Here is an 18,852-nt window from a genome sequence, read left to right as displayed (position 1 = left end):
AGGAGGCGAGCTGATGAGTGCCATGTGTGGATATTCAGTTTGAAGGTGAGCTGCTAGGAGTGATAGGTGCGTTTGGGGAAGGTGTGGCTGGTGTAACCCTGAACCTCCTCACTAGTCAACACATATCCATCTCTATCCTTTATTGCTATTACTTTCAGGACATTCTTCCCAGCTCGTGTCCTCTGCCTGGCCAATCGGTATAAATCCTTTTCTTCTTCCTTAGTGTCCAACTTCTCATACAGCTCCTTGGCTTTCACCACGTATATACACATTTATGTTTGCAGTTGAGGTTCAACCGCCTTGCTTCAATGAGTCCTGGCTTAATCCAGCAGTACTGAACCATGCCATCAGATTACAGAAGAACAGTGAGTGAGATGAAGAAATGCTAGGAGAGGAAACTAGATTCACAGTTCCAACAGGCTGGCTCTAGGAACTTGCGACAGAGATTTTATGCACTCACTTAAAATCCCTTATGTAAGCATAAAAGTTGCCACTGGTGCTAACAGTGCTAATAGAATGTGGACAATGTCATAGCAGTAAATGCTTTCACTCGCTGAGAATAATGTGAGGAAGTCTGTCAGTAAAGCAAACACCAGGAATATAACAGGACCAGACAGCATCACACATGTATGGTAGAGACTGCACTGACCAGGTAGCACTGTCAGTCAGTAATCTGAATGTGCTTCATAAAGTTCATTATCATTCCTGTCCCCAAGACTCCTAGCCTGCCTGTCTGAACCAGTATCTCTGTTGTTGCGAGGGTACACAGTGAAACGAAACAACGTTCTGTTGGAACTCAGAACCCGTCTCTGAGCAGACACATCACGGGTGGATTCTTTGTTTCAGTTAATTCCCAATGTAGCACTCTTAACCTTATAAAATTAAATAAAATGGACCTCAAAAGCCAATGAAAAATCTTCAGTCTTGGATGAGAAAGAGCAAAAACTTAATCAAGCGCACACACACTTTGCACACACTCATTCTTATACCCTGGTGTTACATGACACATTTACTTTTTTTTTAATATATTTTCTTCATCCTAGCAAAGTCCCCTTCCTGTGATTCCATATTTGGGTTTTCCTGTTCCCCCATTACCCTTATTTACGGCCTTTTCTCTATGTCACTTAAGAAAAGTGTTACAGCCAGGCACCGCTTCCTCCTGCTCTCAGGTTTTTATGTGTGGACAACCATTTTGTGGCCTACTTTATCTTCCCTACATCTACTCTGTGTAAGTGTTCTGCTTTTATAATGCTATTTGCTATTCCATTTTTATTAAATCAATCTATATTATTTTACTTAAATTGTCTATTTGTATATGTTTAACTACATTATTCTACATGGTTATGTTAGTGTCTAGGTCATACTTCATTTATATTATCTGAACTGACTGTTGCATAATGTGTTAAGCTTCACAACTATAACGATTGTAAGCTTATGAATTTTGTTGTTACATGCACATATTAGTTGTATGTTTTTAGTTATTGTGATCTCTGTTTGTTTCTTTTATTCAGCTCCAACTTACAGACATCCTGGGACATCTTTTAGGAGCATTCTTCACTAACAGCATCGTAAATCTCACCTCTTCTCTGCACAATAAACATGCTTAAGCCTTGTATGTTGTTCTTTCTTGTCTATCCAACACACTCATAACACCAGTCAGACTCTACTCTACTCTATTTATTAATATCTGATCGCTATTGTTAATTATACTTGGAGTACATAGACTACATGAGACTGATTAAAACACATAAGCTAAAATAGGTTTTAATCACGCTGCTTCTATTGTATCTAATAGGTTCTATATTAATTATTAGGTCAATTTATTGGATAGATATTAGTTGGATTAAAACACACTCTAGATAAGGTTAATTCAAACATTTTTCTCGACATCAGTTCCCTCAGGGCTAAAGTGCTACATCAGACAACAATTAGCAAAAACATAGAAAAAGAAACTACACAAAACTAACTAGGCCACTACATAAAGTGCATGTGTGCAACATTTAGTACAAAAAACAAAACAAAACACAATACAAAGAGACAGTAAACACAGTGACATTGTAGCACCAACCAGTGCAGTACAGAAGGTTTGTGCAAATTGTCCATAAAAATCAATACTGTACATGTAAACAAGTTTTAGTAGCAATTTTGCAAAACAGACATTTTGTGTAAATAGAATTGAACCATTCATGAATCTGTTCATTTGTTTTTTCGCATTTGTAGTCCATACCTTCATGTTGAGAAGTCTGCTGGCTTGTAGAAAGAATTGTGCTATTTAAGAAATGGTGTGATCAGTTGAGTGTTCCATCTGCACTAAACATCTTGACCTGCAGTCTATCTACAGCGGGCTGTGCTGGTCCAAGGACAGGACGTGAAGGACCTCAGCCAGTGGACTCCTCTCTGTTTTAGTCAGGAAAGCACTTCAACATGAAGTGTTAGAATGGTGGTTCACAAGTTTGTGGAAATGACAAATAGAAGAAAAAAAAATGATAAGAAGGATATATGACTGGAAGACTTTTATAAAGGATTTGATTCTCCTTTCCTACTTGAGGATATCTCAACTTGTACAGTATCACAATGCTAATTAAAATGCCTGGGGTTTTGGCTATGATCACCATGCTCTGTGCTTGAAGTAAAAGGCTGATATCATGGAAGAGAAAATGATAAGCCGAATACTTAATATCAGCCCTATAGTTGTTGATTGGATAGTACCTTTGTGCATCATATTGATCCTACTCCAAATAAAGCTGACTGTTAGTGAGGAGGAAGAGTCGAATGCCATTGTTCACCCAGGTGGTACATATATCATGATGCAGTGGAGTCTATATATAAAGCAGAGAGAGAATATGACCAACATCATCCCTCACACCCAGCAACAGTTTGTTATGGCAGGTGGAAAGGTGTATTGTGCTTTGCCAAGAGACCTACCTCATATACATGCCACAGTACCATCTGACCTTCCCATTGATCCTGGATTAGACTCAAATACAGAAGCAGTTATTGATGTGGCTAACAACCAGTGTGGACTTTGCTAATCCATTTATTATCAGCAGTGTATACCAGACCTGCTAAACATAGATGGCATTATGCCTTACCACCTAAATTCAGGAAGCTAAATTGCAAGACCCTTTTGGATGTTTATGCATTTTCTGTTCTGTTTGACTTTCTTGAATGTATCATTGGAAGGCACTATCTATGTCATTGCCTTGGATTTGCAGTATAGATATAGGGAAGTGGAGCTTAAGAGATAAAGTAAGCTGAGGAGGTAGTGCAAGTTACTGTGTCTGCATCAAGGACAATACAAGAGTCTGAGCTAAATTACTTTTAAATAAGAAAACCTTGAAATTGGTTTCAGCAGGAATCAAGTGAGAAAAGTTCTTAGAGGAAAAGGAGTTTAAGGTTTGCAATGAGCATGCTGTGCTTGTCTGGGAATGCAATTGCCCAAAGATCTCATCTTTCCTGGCCAGAGGCACTTTCACTTCAAGGTACACTATAGAAAGGGGTTGTTGCAACACTGGAACAGACGCCTTGTTAGGACACTTTGATCCATATTCTGTGGGCTCTGCACATGAGTGTCAATCACCAACTTACAGTCAAACCACATTCCCTGTTAGACTACCTGGGTCAGATGTTACATATACACTATGTTGGCCAAAGTTTGTGGACACCTCATCATAAGTCTGGTATGTGCTTTTTGAGCATCGCATTCCACATTTAGTGGGAGATGTGTAGTGTAGATTTTAAAGTGTGCTTGTGGACATTTGTTTTTATCAGCCCTAAGGGTGATAGTAAAGTCAGGTACTGATGTAGGTGAGGTGAGGAGGCCTGGGGTGCAGTCAGCATTACGAGCCATGTAAAGCAGGTCTTCATGGAGATGGTTTTGTTCACAGGGGCATCATCATGCTGAAACAGGGTTGGGTTTTCAAGTTCAAGTGAGCGCAAAATTAAATGCTTCAGCATCTAAGGATGTCTGATACATTTGTGTTTTTAGCTTTGCGGTAACAGTTTGGAGAAGAACCGCATATGGCAGGAAAGGTCAAGTGTCCCAATACTTTTGTCCTTTTATTGTAAAAATTCATTGTTATAGCATAAATGTACTGTATTTAACATTGCAAACTAACCATGTGAAAATGTTCACATTTAATCATTCTGTGTAATTGTATTTATTATTTTATTTACTTTTCTGTGAAATTAGACATTATGTAGAGCAGTGAAAAGGAAAATACACAAATTTGCCATGAAAATAAAGTCTTCTTTCAGCTTCTCCCATTAGGGGTCGCTACAGCGGATTATCGTATTTGTGATCCGCATGTCTGATTTGGCACATGTTTTTACACTGGATGCCCTTCCTAATGCAACCCTCCCTATTTATCCGGGCTTGGGACCGGCACTAAGAGTGCACTGGCTTGTGCAAGCCTAATGGCTGGGTTTGGTTTCCTGACCGGAAATCGATCCCAGGCCGCGGCGCCAAATCCTAACCACTAGACCACCAAAGACCCCTACCATTTCTTATGAAAAAAAAATGTAAAACATGAATACACAAATAATTTATACTCATATTACATTAAGTTACATAGAAGGTGAAATGAATAAATTCTGCAATAGGAGGCGTTAAAATTGGGTCTATGCATAATCATGTAATAAGCAATTATAATACAGCAAGTGAATAATACAAAAAGAAAAATGCCTGCTGGGAAACCAGTAAACACCGAGAGAGGGTTTAAATCTTATCTACATCTTATTTGCTATTAGTGACTGTCAGATTCTGGTAGAAAGAATCTGATTGATTATCAGTTATACTTGGATTCTGATAGATTGATTCTGATTGGCTGGTGGTTGGGTCTGGAGTCTTGCATACAGATCCACGTACGTTGGTGTTTACTCTTGCTTGAACACAACCTGTCTAAAAAAAAATAGCCACATCTCATTAAAATGATTGTAAGTAAAATGTGTCGGAAAGTAATAATAGGAGCAAATCATTGGTTCATACCTCTTTGGAAGATGTTTCAGGGCCTGCAGGGAAATGAGAAGAGAAAAAAAAGTTTGGTATTAATTATAGTTCAATTGAAACACTGATTGTGGCAGATTTGTGTTTGCACCTGTAAAAAAAAGGAAGTGTTAAAAATATGCCAGTAATCCTTCATTTTAGGAAGGAATAATGGTAGGTAGGTGGAAGGGTGGGTACACAGCTGATAGGGTTGCACAATCCAGGTCACTCTAAGTGCCGGTCCCAAGCCCAGATAAATGTGGAGGGTTGTGTTATGAAGGGCATCCAGCGTAAAAACGTGCCAAATCAAATATGCGGATCAGGAATCAGAAATTCAAACCGGATTGGTCGAGGCTCTGGTTACCAACCACAGGTATCGTTAGCCAACAGGGTACCGGTGGAAATTGGGCTATGGTTGGCTCAAGGAGAAGAAGGCGAGGAGAAAAGGAGAAGTGAAGGAGAGTGGAGGTTTAGGTGGGCACTTTAAATGTTGGTACTATGACTGGTAAAGGGAGAGAGGGAGCTGATATGATGGAGAGGAGAAAGGTAGATATGTTGTTTGTTCAGGAGACTAAGTGGAAAGGGAGTAAGACCAGGAACATTGGAGATGTTTAAACTGTTCTATTATGGTGTGGATGGAGAGAGAAATCGTGTAGGGGTGATTCTGAAAGAAGAGTACAGTAAGAGTGTAGTGGAGGTAAGAGAGTTTCTGATAGTGTGATGATCGTGAAGGTGGAATTTGAAAGGGGTGATGTGAGATGGAGGAGAAGGAAAAATTCTGGAGTGAGTTAGATGAAGTGGTAAAAGGTGAACAAAGGCATGAACGATTGGTGATAGGGGCAGAATTTAATAGGATGGGGATAAAACAAAGAAAAAGGCATATGAGGAAGTGGAAGTGGATAGAATTAGTAAGGAAGTGAGAGCAGCAACTAAGAGGATAAAGAGTGGAAAGTAATTTGGACCAGATGACATACTGGTAGAAGCGTGGAGATATTTAGGAGAGATGCAGTGGAGTTTTTAACAAGATTGTTCAACAGGATTTTGGAAGGTGAGAAGATGCCTGAGGAATGGAGAAGGAGTGTACTGGTACTGATCTTTAAGAATAAGGGAGATGTGCAGACCTGCAGTAACTACAGGGGAATAAAGTTGATCAGTCAGACCATGGGAGACCAAGTTATGGGAAAGAGAAGTGGAAGCCAGGCTAAGAGAAAAGGTGACCATCCGTGAAGAGCAGTATGGTTTTATGCCAAGGAAGAGCACCACAGACGCAATATTTACTTTGAGAATGTTGATGGAGAAGTATAGAGAAGGACAGAAGGAGTTACATTGTGTGTTTGTGGGTTTAGAGAAAGCTTACGACAGGGTGGAGAGAGGAGTTGTGGTATTGTATGAGGAAGTCTGGTGTGTCAGAGAAGTATGTGAGGGTGGTGCAGGACATGTATGAGGACAGTGTGACACTAGTAAAGTGTGCAGTAGGAACGACAGACTGGTTTAAGGTGGAGATTGGATTGCACCAAGGATCGGCTCTGAGCCCTTTCCTGTTTGCAGTGGTGATGGACAGGTTGACGGACGGTCAGACAGGAGTCTCCATGGACTATAATGTTTGCAGATGATACTGTGATTTGTGATTAGAGTAGGGAGCAGGTGGAGAAGAGCCTGGAGAGGTGGAGGTACACGCTGGAAAAAATTGGAATGAAAGTCAGTAGGAGTAAGACAGAGTACATGTGTGTAAATGAGAGAGAGGGCAGTGGAGTGGTGCAGTTGCATGGAGAAGAGGTGGAGAAGGTGGAGGAGTTCAGGTACCTGGGGTCGACATTGCAAAGTAATGGAGAGTGTGTTAGAGAAGTGACAAAAAGAGTGCAGGCAGGGTGAAGTGGGTGAAGAAGAGTGATAGCAGGAGTGATTTGTGATAGAAGAGTATCTGTGAGAGTGAAAGGGAAAGTTTATAGGACTGTGTTAAGACCTGAGATGTTGTATGGATTAGAGAAAGTGGCATTGAGTAAAAGACAGGAGGTGGAGCTGGAGGGAGCAGAGCTGAAGATGTTGAGGTTTTCATTGGGAGTGACGACGATGAAAAGGATTAGAAATAAGTTCATTAGAGGGACATCGCATGTAGGATCTTTTAAGGACAAGCTGATGAAGGTGTGATTGAGATGGTTTGGACATTTGCAGAGGAGGGACATGGGGTATATTGCTGGGAGAATGCTGAGGATGGAGCCACCAGGAAGGAGGAAAAGAGGAAGGGCAAGGAAGAGGTTTATGGATGTGGTGAGGGAAGACATGCAGGTGGTTGGTGTGAAAGAGGCAGATGTAGAGGACAGGGGGGTCTGGAGACGGATGATCCGCTGTGGCGACCCCTAATGGTAATGGGAGAAGCCAAAAGAAGAAGAAGAGGTAGAACGGTGGGAGTTCAATTGCATGTCATTGTCTCATTAGGTTTGTGTGGAGAGGTGGAGGTACGTTGGTAGGAGGTAGGAGAATGCTGAGGATGGAGCCACCAGGAGGTTGGAAAAGAGGAAGACCAAGGAGGAGGTTTATGGATGTGGTGAGGGAAGACATGCAGGTGGTTGTTGTGAAAGAGGCAGATGTAGAGGACATGGGGGTAGATGGGAGAAACCGAAAGAAGAAGAAGAGGTAGAACGGTGGGAGTTCCATTGCATGTCATTGTCTGATTCGGTTTGTGTGTCTATGGTGCCAACTGTGTGTTATAATTTACAAAAGATCCAGAGGTCATTTACTGATTTAATTCTGAATACAATCATGAGGTTAAAAAAATCAAGTGTTTTTTTTACCTTGACATTTTCTTTTGCAGTAGATTGCTATGATCACACCAACAAACACCACTGCACCTGTACTGATCAGGAGGTAGGTAACTACACCTGGAACATCTGTAAAGGACAAAATGTTTAAACTATATAAAAATGTCATGTAACAGGTCAGACATTTAAATGATGTTATAGTACACTGAAGGGTTTCAGTAGCCGTTATGAATAATGTGTGAAATGATGTGTGAAAGCGGCTCAGACCCAGTGGTTAGTGACGTGTTAATTTCTTTGCAAAATGTGCACTTGTTTTTAAACTATAGTGTAGCCTTCATGTCAGAACTGAGAGGGTTTGGCACTGTCAAAACCACAGTGTTAAAATACTGGAACAATTGAAGAGAAGTTCTTTCTGGGATTATTAGGTTTGAACCATGTGTTATTTATGTAAATATAATTGTAAAATAAATACACGCAATTAATTTAAAATCTAAATAATTTGGCAGACATTTAAATGATGTCCAAGTACCCTTCAAGGTTTCAGTCCTGTTTATAATAATGTGTGAAATTAGGTGTGAAAATGTTTCAGACCCTGTGGTTAGAGAAGTGCACACTTTACAAACCGTGCACTTGCTTTTAAAATAAACTGGCAAACTGAAACTTCATGTCAGAACTAAAAGGGTAAAAAAAAACATGGACATGGCTTTTTTCTTCTTCTTTTATACATCCAAAGAATACATCTGAAAAATGTATACATTACTGATAACACAAAGTGCTGAGCAGAACTGCTAATGCAGTTTCATGAATTATTATAAACAGAAAGCAATTCTAATGATCAGAGGCTGATATGAATAAATGGTGAGTGTTGGTGTTTTTGTTCACAGTGTGGATGCAGGGGGTACATACCATCAGATGAGGGAGCAGTGGTACGGTGTTGAGCTGTGATTAATGGAGTAGCTGAAAACAGTAAGACATGATGAATATCATAACAGAAATATAGTGAAGAATAAAAACAGTTCAGGATAAAAGTTCTTACTTGTAGCTGGAGGAGTCTCAGGATGCACTGATGGACTTGTGATAGGTGTTGTAGCAGAGTGTGTGGTGTGTGTGGACTGTGAGACAGTACTGCTGACAGGATCATCTGAGAGATCAGAAAGAGGATAAGGCTACAATTCAGGCTCAGATTTACACACAACTAACAGTTTTGAGGTTTATGATACTAATTTATAAATTGTATTGATCATCCAAAAATCACCAAATACCTTCATGGCTCTATTAATTTACATTCAACCAGGAAATGTGTTTTGAAAATTCCCCTTGATAAATGAGGCTCATTCTACATTGTACGTGTTGCTTTAGAAATCGATCTCAAATACAGTGTTTGTAATCAGTGAATGATTGTGTGAGATTCTTAAAGACTCCTGTGTTCATCACTCACCCAGTTTAACCAGCAGTCGAAGCTCTGTGTAAATTTCTGGTATTGGAAATGTTCGCTCAATCCCACACCAGTAAGTGCCTTCATCCTCTGCTCTCAGATCATTGATGGTGATGGTGAAGGTCCTGGCTATTGTGTTGTCATACAAAGAGAATCTGGTGTCTTCAGCAGAAGATCCAGAATGAATAAGAACATGCTTCCAGCTACATGCACCTCTGCAGAGATATTTCTCGTATTCTTCATATCCAGGTTCATAGCGGCATTTAATCTGAACTGATCTTCCTCTGTATCTAGTTACTGTAGTTACAGCATCACATCCAGCTGGAGAATGATATTCAGTGGAATGAAATGTGATCCAGGATGATGATGATGCAACATATAAGACCAAAATGAATCCAAAGACATTGAAGTGCATGCACTGTGGCGAGTGTGGGAGGAGCTACAAAAGCTATACACAGATTAAGAAATATAGATTTTAAATAACAAACAATCATACGTGTAAGAAAACATGGTTATCTGCTCTTTCTACCCCATAGAATATAATGATCTCATATTTTATATTTAACCACAATAACCAAAGAGATGAAAAAAGCCCTGACCTCTAAAGATACAGTGTATAGTTACAGACAGAGTCTCACCTACTACACAGATACAAAATCTTATTTTCAGTGCATGTTACAATGAAATTAAGTAGAGACACGTAAATGTTTTCATGTGTAGGACACTTAAGCATGTGCACTTCCTCAGTAATGATTTATTTTCCTCTGTGTGTTTTAGAAATAACTAGAAAGTCTCAACATCCTTTGCAATGTCAATACTGAACCCTGGAACTTCATGATAAAAGTTTTGTAAAGCTATACAAGTCTATCAGTGCATAGAGTTAATGTTGATGATGAATATGTTGGAGTGTTTTTACTCACCTATAATCAGGCAGAAGCTGAAAATATGGAGGATCTTCATTCTAAGTGTTGTGTTAGTTATCTTCCACCTCTCACTGTCTCTGCCTGGGTGACTGTGCAGTGTCTATTTGTGTAGTGAAAGAAACAGTGACGTCTTGTCTGCAAAGCCCCTCAGGAAGTGCCTGGGTGGGCCCTACATTTCACCCCTCTGCTTTCAGTGGTGTCCTACATGAATCAGTCCTCATCTTAATACCATTATGACATCACAGTTATAGAAAACATCAATATTATAGAGAAATGCAGTATAACAGAGGACACAATAACAATGGTTTCAAGGTTGAGCTTCGTAAAGTCTTCCTGAACTCTCGTCGTCAGCTAGTGATGTTCTTCCTTTCTTGAAACCCCTCGAACAGTTCATTGCAGCCTTGCCGTATGTCAAACGTATGTCATGTCAAATGTTTCTGTGGCAGATCCCTTTCATGTTTGCTTTTTGTTCTAACTTGATATACATGATGAAACCGCAGATGTGGTAACACACATGGTCACAATTGTACCAGTTACACCATTACGTTTTTGATACCACCTCATAAATGTGCAGTTTGCTAAAGATGAAGTTTGCAAACTTTGACTATTGTACTGTACACAGGGTCGTATGGAGACGGATGATCCGCTGTGGCGGCCCCTATTGGAAGAAGCCGAATTGATAATAAGAAAAATTGTATACATATTCATGAAATTTATTGTTTTTTAATTAAAACACTCTAGCAGTGTTTAGATGAGCAGATAAGTCCTTGCTGGCCCTGACAGCCCACAAGTGGTGAACTGTAATCTCACTTGTGTGTTTCATTTTCCCTCAGTTTGTGAATGAATGAATGCACAGTTGTCAGAGAACCACCAGACATGCCTCCCTCCTGCACTCAACACTCTCGCTCAGCCTCTCCCTCCTACTAATTACCTACACCTGTTTCCCATTTACATTCCCCTTTATAAGTTCCGCTTTTCCCTCATTTAACGTCCGATCTACAGGTTACTCCATAGATCTCTACGAACTACCTTCTACTCTGTGTGTTTCCATGTTCCTGGCTTCACTTCACTGGAGGCACTCAGTTAAGTGTATCTTAGCTAATAAAGAACATTTTATATTACTCCTGGTTTCTGATGCTTGGTCTATCCGTGACAGAAGATCGGACCGTAAACTGAAAACTTACCTCTATGGTTCCTCAACTGGCTCACATCTCGGATCCCATCAAGGACCTCGCTGCCGCTCTCCGGGAGGCCTGTCGATCCCAGGAGGCTGAACCGGCAACCTACCCCACCGTATCTTCCGTCCGGGAACCGGAACCTATGCAAAACGGGTCCCAAAGGCTAACAAGAAGAGAGAGAGTGGTAAATATCTGTGTTGTCACATGTTAATTTAATTGTAGTTTGAACAAGTTCCCCTCGCGGTGGGGGCTTGCCCGACTTCCATTACACGATCACATATCGTTCAGGCTCCAAGAATGGAAAAGCAGATGTCCTGTCCCAAATTTATGGCCCCGACGACCACAAACCTATCATTCCACAGAGTCTAATGCTCAGCCCTATTGTGTGGGATTCAGTGGAGGCGATCTGTATGGCGACTCTTGGAGAACTTGGAGAACCAGGACTTGCCGTCAATCCCTGCTCACATCCTACATGTGGAAAGCGTTCTTCAAGCTCCTCCATGTTACCGTGAACCTCTCATCTGGCTATCACCCACAGACTAACGGGCAGACAGAACGGATAGAGCTGGGACGCAACTCTGATCCTACTGCCACCAAGATGAAACGAGTTGGAACCATTTCCTCCCATGGGCCGTGTATGCACAGAACTCCCTGTGTCAAGAAGCCACCGGCCTGACCCCATTCCAGTGCGTGCTAGGCTTCCAACCCCCACTATTTTCCTGGACCGATGAACCATCATACATCCCTTCAGTAGATCACTGCTTCCAGTAAAGCGTGTGTGTATGATAGTCGGCACATACCCAAATATCTAAAGAGTCCTCAGAACCACAAGGAGGTTCGCAGATCCTCTGAGATCGGAGGCACGTCCTTACCAACCAGAAGAACTGGTGTGGTTATCTACCCGAGATCTGCGCCTCCGACTGACTTGTAGGAAGCTCAGCCTGCGATAAATCGGGCTATTCAAAATCCTGTGGCGGATCAACGAAATGGCCTAACGGCTCGACCTTCCTCCCCAGTACCGCATCCTTCCTACCTTCCATGTGTCACTCCTAAAATCCTTCTCTCCACCTACCTAAGAGAACCCTGGAGCCACCGTCGATCCACCTCTCCCGGAGATGCAGGACCAACTGTCCGTGTACTCCGTCCGAGAGATTGTAAACTCGTGACGTCAGAGCTCCACCCTAGAATACCTTGTCAACTGGGAGTGGTATAGACCAGAGTAATGCTCTTGGGTCGCCAGACAAGATCTCGGACCGAGCACTCATGGAGGAGTTTCACACCAATCATCCTAACTGTCCTGCACGCCGGAGTTGCGGAGGTCCCCGGCGCTGGGTTGGGGCATCAGGAGCCGCCCCTGGAGGAGTGGGTAATGTCAGAAAACCACCACCCAGGCCTCCCTCCTGCACTTAACACTCTTGCTCCCTCCTACTAATCACCTACACATGTTCCCCATTTACATTCCTTTTTATAAGGGGCATATATAAAAAGAAACTTAAGGGAGGTGGATTTTTCATGTTTGTAAATATCTTTTCCACACAGCTAATAATATTAACAAGCTAGAAGGAAAAGGCATAAAATATTTTTTTTTTCATTAAACAGTTTATTTATTACACTTTCAAACATATGCAGTCTTGGCATCAGTTGTCGGTAAATTTATCAGGAGATAAAATGTTATTTAAAAACAGAAATAAACAAGTGAACTGCAGTTGAGTAATTCACAGTCCAATATCTGGAATGTCTTTTCAGATACCTCTAAAGAAACAAACAATGTGACAGTTAGCTTTAAAATAAGATCATTGAATCTGAATGATGAAAAGTGATATCCTGAATCTTATTGCTTATTAATAAAGAAAGGGTTCTGGTAGATTGAGTCTGATTGCTTATTGATAAAGGAAGAATTCTGGTAGATTGATTCTGATTGGTCAATTGCTGGATCGGGACTCTTGCAGGCAGTTTTAGGTACATGAGCTTTTTTCCTCGCTTGGCGTAGAAGTAAATTCTCATAAACACGACTTGTCTGAAATGGAAAACAACAATCACAAAATGTGTAATTAATTATTAAATTAAATTGTTTCTAAAAGTAATACCAGAAGCAAATCATTGGTTCGTACCTCATTGAATTGTGCCGCAGAATCAGAGCCTGAAATGTGATGAGAAAAGCAGGAAGTAAAAATTGACATACTATAATGTTAATATACTTTGAAGTCTCTTGTATTAAGGCAGTGATGTGTTCAAAAAAAGGCATTGTGTTATTGTTTAATGTGTAACCAGGGGCAACTGACGGGGCTACAATAATAATACCCCCCACCCATTTCCCACCAGGTCACTAAGTGTGTGTATAATTAGTGGAAGATCCAGAGGTGAGTTACTGGTGTCTTTAATTATGTGTACAATGACTGTAAAGCAGGTCATCATGAGGTTACAAACCTTTTTTGTTACCTTGACATTTTCTTCTGCAGAAGATTATCACACCAGCACTAAACAACACTACTCCTGTACTGATGAGGATGTAGGTAGCTAAACCTGGAACATCTGTACACGACAAAAATGTTCAAACTACAATTAAATTAACATGTGACAACACAGATATTTAAATGTTATAGTGCACTGCAGGTTTCCATTGGTCTCTATTAATAATGTATGAATGTAGCCTGTACCCTGTGTTTAGGGCGGTTTGAAGCACTTAGGGAAATGTGTATTTCTGAATTTGCAAACTGCAGACTTGGGATTAAGAGTAGGATTAAAAAACAAAATCATGGACACAAGGTTTTGATATTTAAATAATCATGTAATTATTACCAATAAAACTGAATTGCTGATCTGAACAGTGATGTGATGTACATGCTCATGCAATGTCATGAATTATTATAAACAAAGTATTTTGAATTAACAGAATGAGTGCAAGTGTGTTGGCCCTGGTCAATATTATCTTAGACTCATTTACAGTGTAGCTGCAGGTCTACATACCATTCAATGAGGGAGTAGTTTGGTGTTGAACTGTGTTTAACAGATTATCTGAATAAAAAAAAAGATGTGAAAAAATAAGAAATATAAAAAAGAAAAAGCTTAGATAAAAAAGTTCCTACCAGTAGCTGTAGGAGTCTCAGTGTGCACTGATGGACTTGTGATATGTGTTGTAGCAGAGTATATGGTGTGTGTGGACAGTGAGACAGTACTGCTGGGAGGAACATCTGAGAGAGCAGAAAACAAGCTAAAATCCAGTTTCCTTTTCCAGACCGAGTTTGCAGTTCACAGTTTCTAGGTTTATGAGCTTCATTTTTACATTAATAAATACCAAAAGCCTTCATGGCACAGCTAATTTATATATTTAACCACACCCATATTTTTACTAATAAAAAGATCCTTTAAATGATGATTAAGTAAAGACCAGTAGTGTCCTCTGTGAAACACTCACCCATTTTAACCAGCAGTTGAAGCTTAGTGTAAATATTAGGCCCTGCCGGCTCGATCACACACCAGTAAGTTTGCATCCTCTGCTCTCAGATCAGTGATGGTGATGGTGAAGATTTTGGTTGTTGTGTCATCGTACAGAGAAAATCTGATGTCTTCAGCAGGAGATCCAGACTGAACAGGAATGTCTTTGGTAGCAGGCAAATGGGGACATTCACCTCTGCAGAGATACTTGTTGTTCTTTTCATATCCAGGTTCATAGTGACATTTAATCTGAACTGATCTTCCTCTGTATCCAGTTACTGTAGTTACAGCATCAGATCCAGCTGGAGAATGAATTATCATGCAGAACAAAGGAGTAAGATCAAATGTAGCTCCATATCCAGGAAGTGTAAGAGAAAAGTACAAATGATACACAGTGACTATTAAAAGTGTGGAAACACTGAGTCTTTTGTGGTTTTTGAGACCCGTTTATGTTTCTTTTGTTTCTATGCAATAATCTCATAAAAAAGCAAAAACACACAAGATTCGGACAGTCATTGACAGGTAGAAGGTTTGGTGGACATAAGTCCGAATGTGGCATTTTTAGCTTTATAAGAAAAACTTTTTAAGACCAGAAAAACAGAAATGAAGATGTTAGCAAAACGTTCTGTCTCACACACACAGTCAAACATGGAGGTGGAAGCTTAATGGTTTGAGGTTACCAAATACAGATATTTTAATTAACACTCAGACTGAGAATATAAATCATACATGTCATGCAACAAGCGTACTCTTTTACCATACTCGTACCATTTCATTTCGTGTATTTGCTATTTGCACTAGTGGATACTTGCTAATTGCAATTCATTGTTGCCGTATTTGTTTTGACTTTGCCAGTAAAGTTGTACCTTAACCTAATAAGTAGGTCACTTGAACATGAACATTTTTGCACTCACCTATATTCAGGCAGATGGTAAAGATGAAAAGGATCTTCATCCTAAATCCAGAACACAAAACACAAATTCACAAAAAACTGTTTTGTTAGTAATTGTGGACACTCTTACTGTCTCTCACTGTGCAGTGACTTGAATAGAAATGTCACTTTTCACTTCTACTTTTAACCGAGTACCAGAAAGCCACTCAGGAAATCCCTAGATGCGTAGCACTGCCCTTGTGGTAAAATATTTTGTTCATCTGAGTGACCTACATAGAATTCCTGTACATCTACACCCTGCTGTTATATGTAAAGGTTTTTGATTACCCTCTATAGCACAAGATGTGTAACATGGGTAAATTATGAGTTCATTAAAAAATATACTCCAAATTATTGTATATTTTATGAGGGGCAGATTGTTGAAGACTTTGAGTAGATTGTATTTTTTTAATTATATTTACATTTATATAACCCTCTGACCTTTACACAAAAGTGATGTAACTTCCATTACCCAACCATTACAGTCTTGACTAATAGTGTGGTGGAGTTAGTCTGCTGTATTGGGAAAGCAAATGGAAAATCTGAGAGTCTGAGAGGTTTAATTTTATGTAGAAACACTATATATTTTGTTCTCAATATTTCCATACTCATTTCCAGTCCATTTCATAAAAGATGACAAGCAGGGATGCTGATGACAAAACCCAGGAATTGAGGAAGATTTGCCATTCTTGAGTCCTTTACACTCACAGAAAGTTAAGACATTAACTGGCATCTACCAGGTGCAGTAATAATCTCTCCTGGAGATGTGCACATTTCCAGCTGGATAAATACTCCAATAGCTCCAGTAACTGCCCAGGCGACAGGAATTAAATATCAATCTCCTTGAACATGCTGTAAAGCATGGGGGTACCCTGTGGAAGGAACAAGACACTTAATCAACAATGCTTTTTTAGGCTCAGTGCCAGAATAGAGAAGAGTCTTGAGGTACACTTACCTTTTACCCTTCGCATTGCTCACGCGCTAAATCATGTGTGAAATCCGGCCAATGCCCTGCCGGAGATGTCACGACCAGAAAGCTACAAAATGTGCATGTAGTGGAGCGACACTAGCTTTGGAACTGCTTCCCTGATGGCAGGAGGGTAAAGAGTGTGAGGAATGTGTGTGTGTGAGAGGGGTGTGTGGGGTCGTCCACACTGCTGTTGGCTTTGTGGATGCAGTGTGTGGTGTAAATGTCCATGAAAGAGGGGAGAGAGAAACTCCGATAATCTTCTCAGCTGTCCTCACTATCCTCAGTAGGGTCTTGCGATCCGAGACAGTGCAGTTCCCAAGCCAGGAAGTGATGCAGATGCTCAAGATGCTCTCAATGGTCCCAGCTGCAAGAGTGAGACACACCCAGTTGAAGCGGGGAAGAGAGGACCCAAATTGAATCGAGTAGCCCCTCTTTATTGTGCGCAAGACCCACCGAGACACGTCTGGTAGGCTTTCCCAAGCTCTCAAGGCTGGTCTTTGTCCCTTCCAAAACGGCTGGAGCAATGCCCTGCAGCCATTAAGGCCTCCTGGGAGGCGGCGGGTCTCCTTCATCTGCTACAAGTGAGAAGGCTATTGCTTTTTGGTCTCCTGCAACTTGTCGATGACCACCCCTACGCCGAAACCCTGTCCCTGTTGGGAATATCCGACAGCGTGAGCCACAGATGCCTTTCTGTGGCTACTAGGGCTGACATGGACGCAACATAACTCCTTAATATCTTCAGCCCCAGAGCTAAATTCCTCCTGCAGCAGGTCAGCCTGCTATGCCTGCAACACATGCAACCCACAGCCTGACCCACTGAAACGTAAGATTAGCCTACTAAAACCAAAGTGGCTCGCAATGGTTTAGTAGGTAATATCAGGGCCTTATGTGACAATGCTATGCCGGGGAGCGCTAGCTAGCTAGCATCCCTTCCACCCGTGGCATCGAGCACTTGACCCAACAGGTGAGGCTGGAGGAGACTCATCTGTCTGCCATCAACCCCAGCAGTCTCTGAAACTGCTATACAGTGAGTGACTGGCCTTCTCTCTATCTCTTGACGACTCAATCTGAGCGGTAGACAGTTCTGCCCGCATAACGGTTGAATCGCATCTTCAGGATCAGCATCTTAAACCTGAGCCTCAAAAACACGTTTTAAAATCTCCTGCCAGGTCCCAATGCGAGCCCTATGACCTCATTTGCCGCTTCGCCTTGGCAGAAGCGGGGCCGGAACCACAAGGAGTGAGAGCACCCACATCGAGAATTTCTCTTCAGGAGCGGAACGTTCACATAGACATGTGAGCACAATGAGCGCTGCGCAATGTGCACAGAATATGCACAGAATGTATCTTTGTTAGGGCATGTTAAGTTGCCTTACAAGGAGAATGCAGTGATATTTAAAATTATAAGAGACACCGAAACAACCTAGTTGTTTATTTTAGCTGATATATTAATGTTTTTGAGAGTTTCTTTGTGTGGATCGCACACTGTTTGTCAGGGCCTGGAGATGGATTATGTAAAAGCTGAAAAATTATAAAAAAAGTTAACTTTATTTGAACGGAATTACAGTATGTTAATTTTAGGGTTGCTCTATGCTTTGCTTTGGGGAAGCGTTCAAAATATGTAGATTCTATGTTCCAGAATGTAAGTCACAGATTCTGTGCTAAATTCAAATTAATACAGTGTTTTATACTATGACATTTTTATATAAAATTGTTAATTATTTAGAAAACCGTTCACTTACCTATAATCAAGCAGAAAGTGAGGATGATGTTCAAGACTCAGAAACTCCACTTAAAAAAAAAATAAAACATTTCTGTTGGTTACCCTGCACTTCCTCACTGCCTCTAAATATGTGACTCTCTGGTGTCTGTGTGCGTGTGTTCTAAGTAAAAATCTATATCCACTTCCACTATTGTGGTGATGAGAGAAACAAACCTGCAAACGCCTCAGAAAGAGCATGTGTACGATCTTGTGTAAAGGTCATGATGAAAATTGTTTTACTGCCCTCTAGTGGCTGTCTGCAGTATAATTTGCAACTCCGCCTACTTGTTGTAGTCAGTGTTTTGTGATTTTGAACACATTTAGATGACTTTAATATGAGTAGTTTACTTTACTAACACTCTTGTGGCTGAATGAGCACAAAACTCCAAAACCACACTCTAAAATTCAGTGAAACATTTTCCCAGAAGAGTGAAGTTTATTATAACAGCAAGTGCGTTCAAAAAGCAGATACTAAA

The 18,852-nt window shown here is 40.7% G+C and overlaps 2 protein-coding genes and 1 long non-coding RNA gene across 3 annotated transcripts in view; 1 reads left to right on the top strand and 2 right to left on the bottom strand.

The window, feature by feature from the left end:
• LOC310715880 (uncharacterized protein) overlaps positions 1 to 18,852 on the bottom strand; it is a 184,087-nt gene that overhangs the window by 118,766 nt on the left and 46,469 nt on the right. Inside the window, exon 8 of the mRNA XM_083522577.1 lies at positions 8,780 to 8,884. Within this exon, the coding sequence (XP_083378703.1) occupies positions 8,780 to 8,884 (105 nt within the window). The remainder of the gene's footprint in view (positions 1 to 8,779; positions 8,885 to 18,852) is intronic.
• Positions 1 to 18,852, top strand: part of LOC310715918 — a 68,747-nt gene that overhangs the window by 13,711 nt on the left and 36,184 nt on the right. The gene's annotated exons all lie outside the window — the stretch shown is intronic.
• On the bottom strand, positions 12,859 to 14,722 carry LOC310715912 (uncharacterized protein). Its single transcript, XM_083522632.1, has 6 exons — positions 14,695 to 14,722; positions 14,366 to 14,470; positions 14,247 to 14,294; positions 13,707 to 13,811; positions 13,391 to 13,419; positions 12,859 to 13,296 (listed from the first exon to the last, which is right to left on the bottom strand). Exons 1-6 carry the CDS (start codon positions 14,696 to 14,698, stop codon positions 13,111 to 13,113), a joined length of 477 nt encoding a protein of 158 aa, XP_083378758.1. The 5' UTR covers positions 14,699 to 14,722; the 3' UTR covers positions 12,859 to 13,110.

This window comes from Silurus aristotelis (assembly GCF_946808225.1).
Source record: "Silurus aristotelis genome assembly, chromosome: 20".
NCBI lineage: Eukaryota > Metazoa > Chordata > Actinopteri > Siluriformes > Siluridae > Silurus > Silurus aristotelis.
This window is presented reverse-complemented; position numbering and strand designations above follow the sequence as displayed.

What these genes read in the sequence shown, in the direction of transcription:
- LOC310715912 (XM_083522632.1), bottom strand. An exon ending in AACTACTCCCTCATTGAATG is followed by an intron (nt 13,812 to 14,246) that starts GTATGTAGACCT and finishes TGTCGTGTACAG; the next exon opens with ATGTTCCAGGTTTAGCTACC. An exon ending in CTGCGGCACAATTCAATGAG is followed by an intron (nt 13,297 to 13,390) that starts GTACGAACCAAT and finishes TTTCCATTTCAG; the next exon opens with ACAAGTCGTGTTTATGAGAA.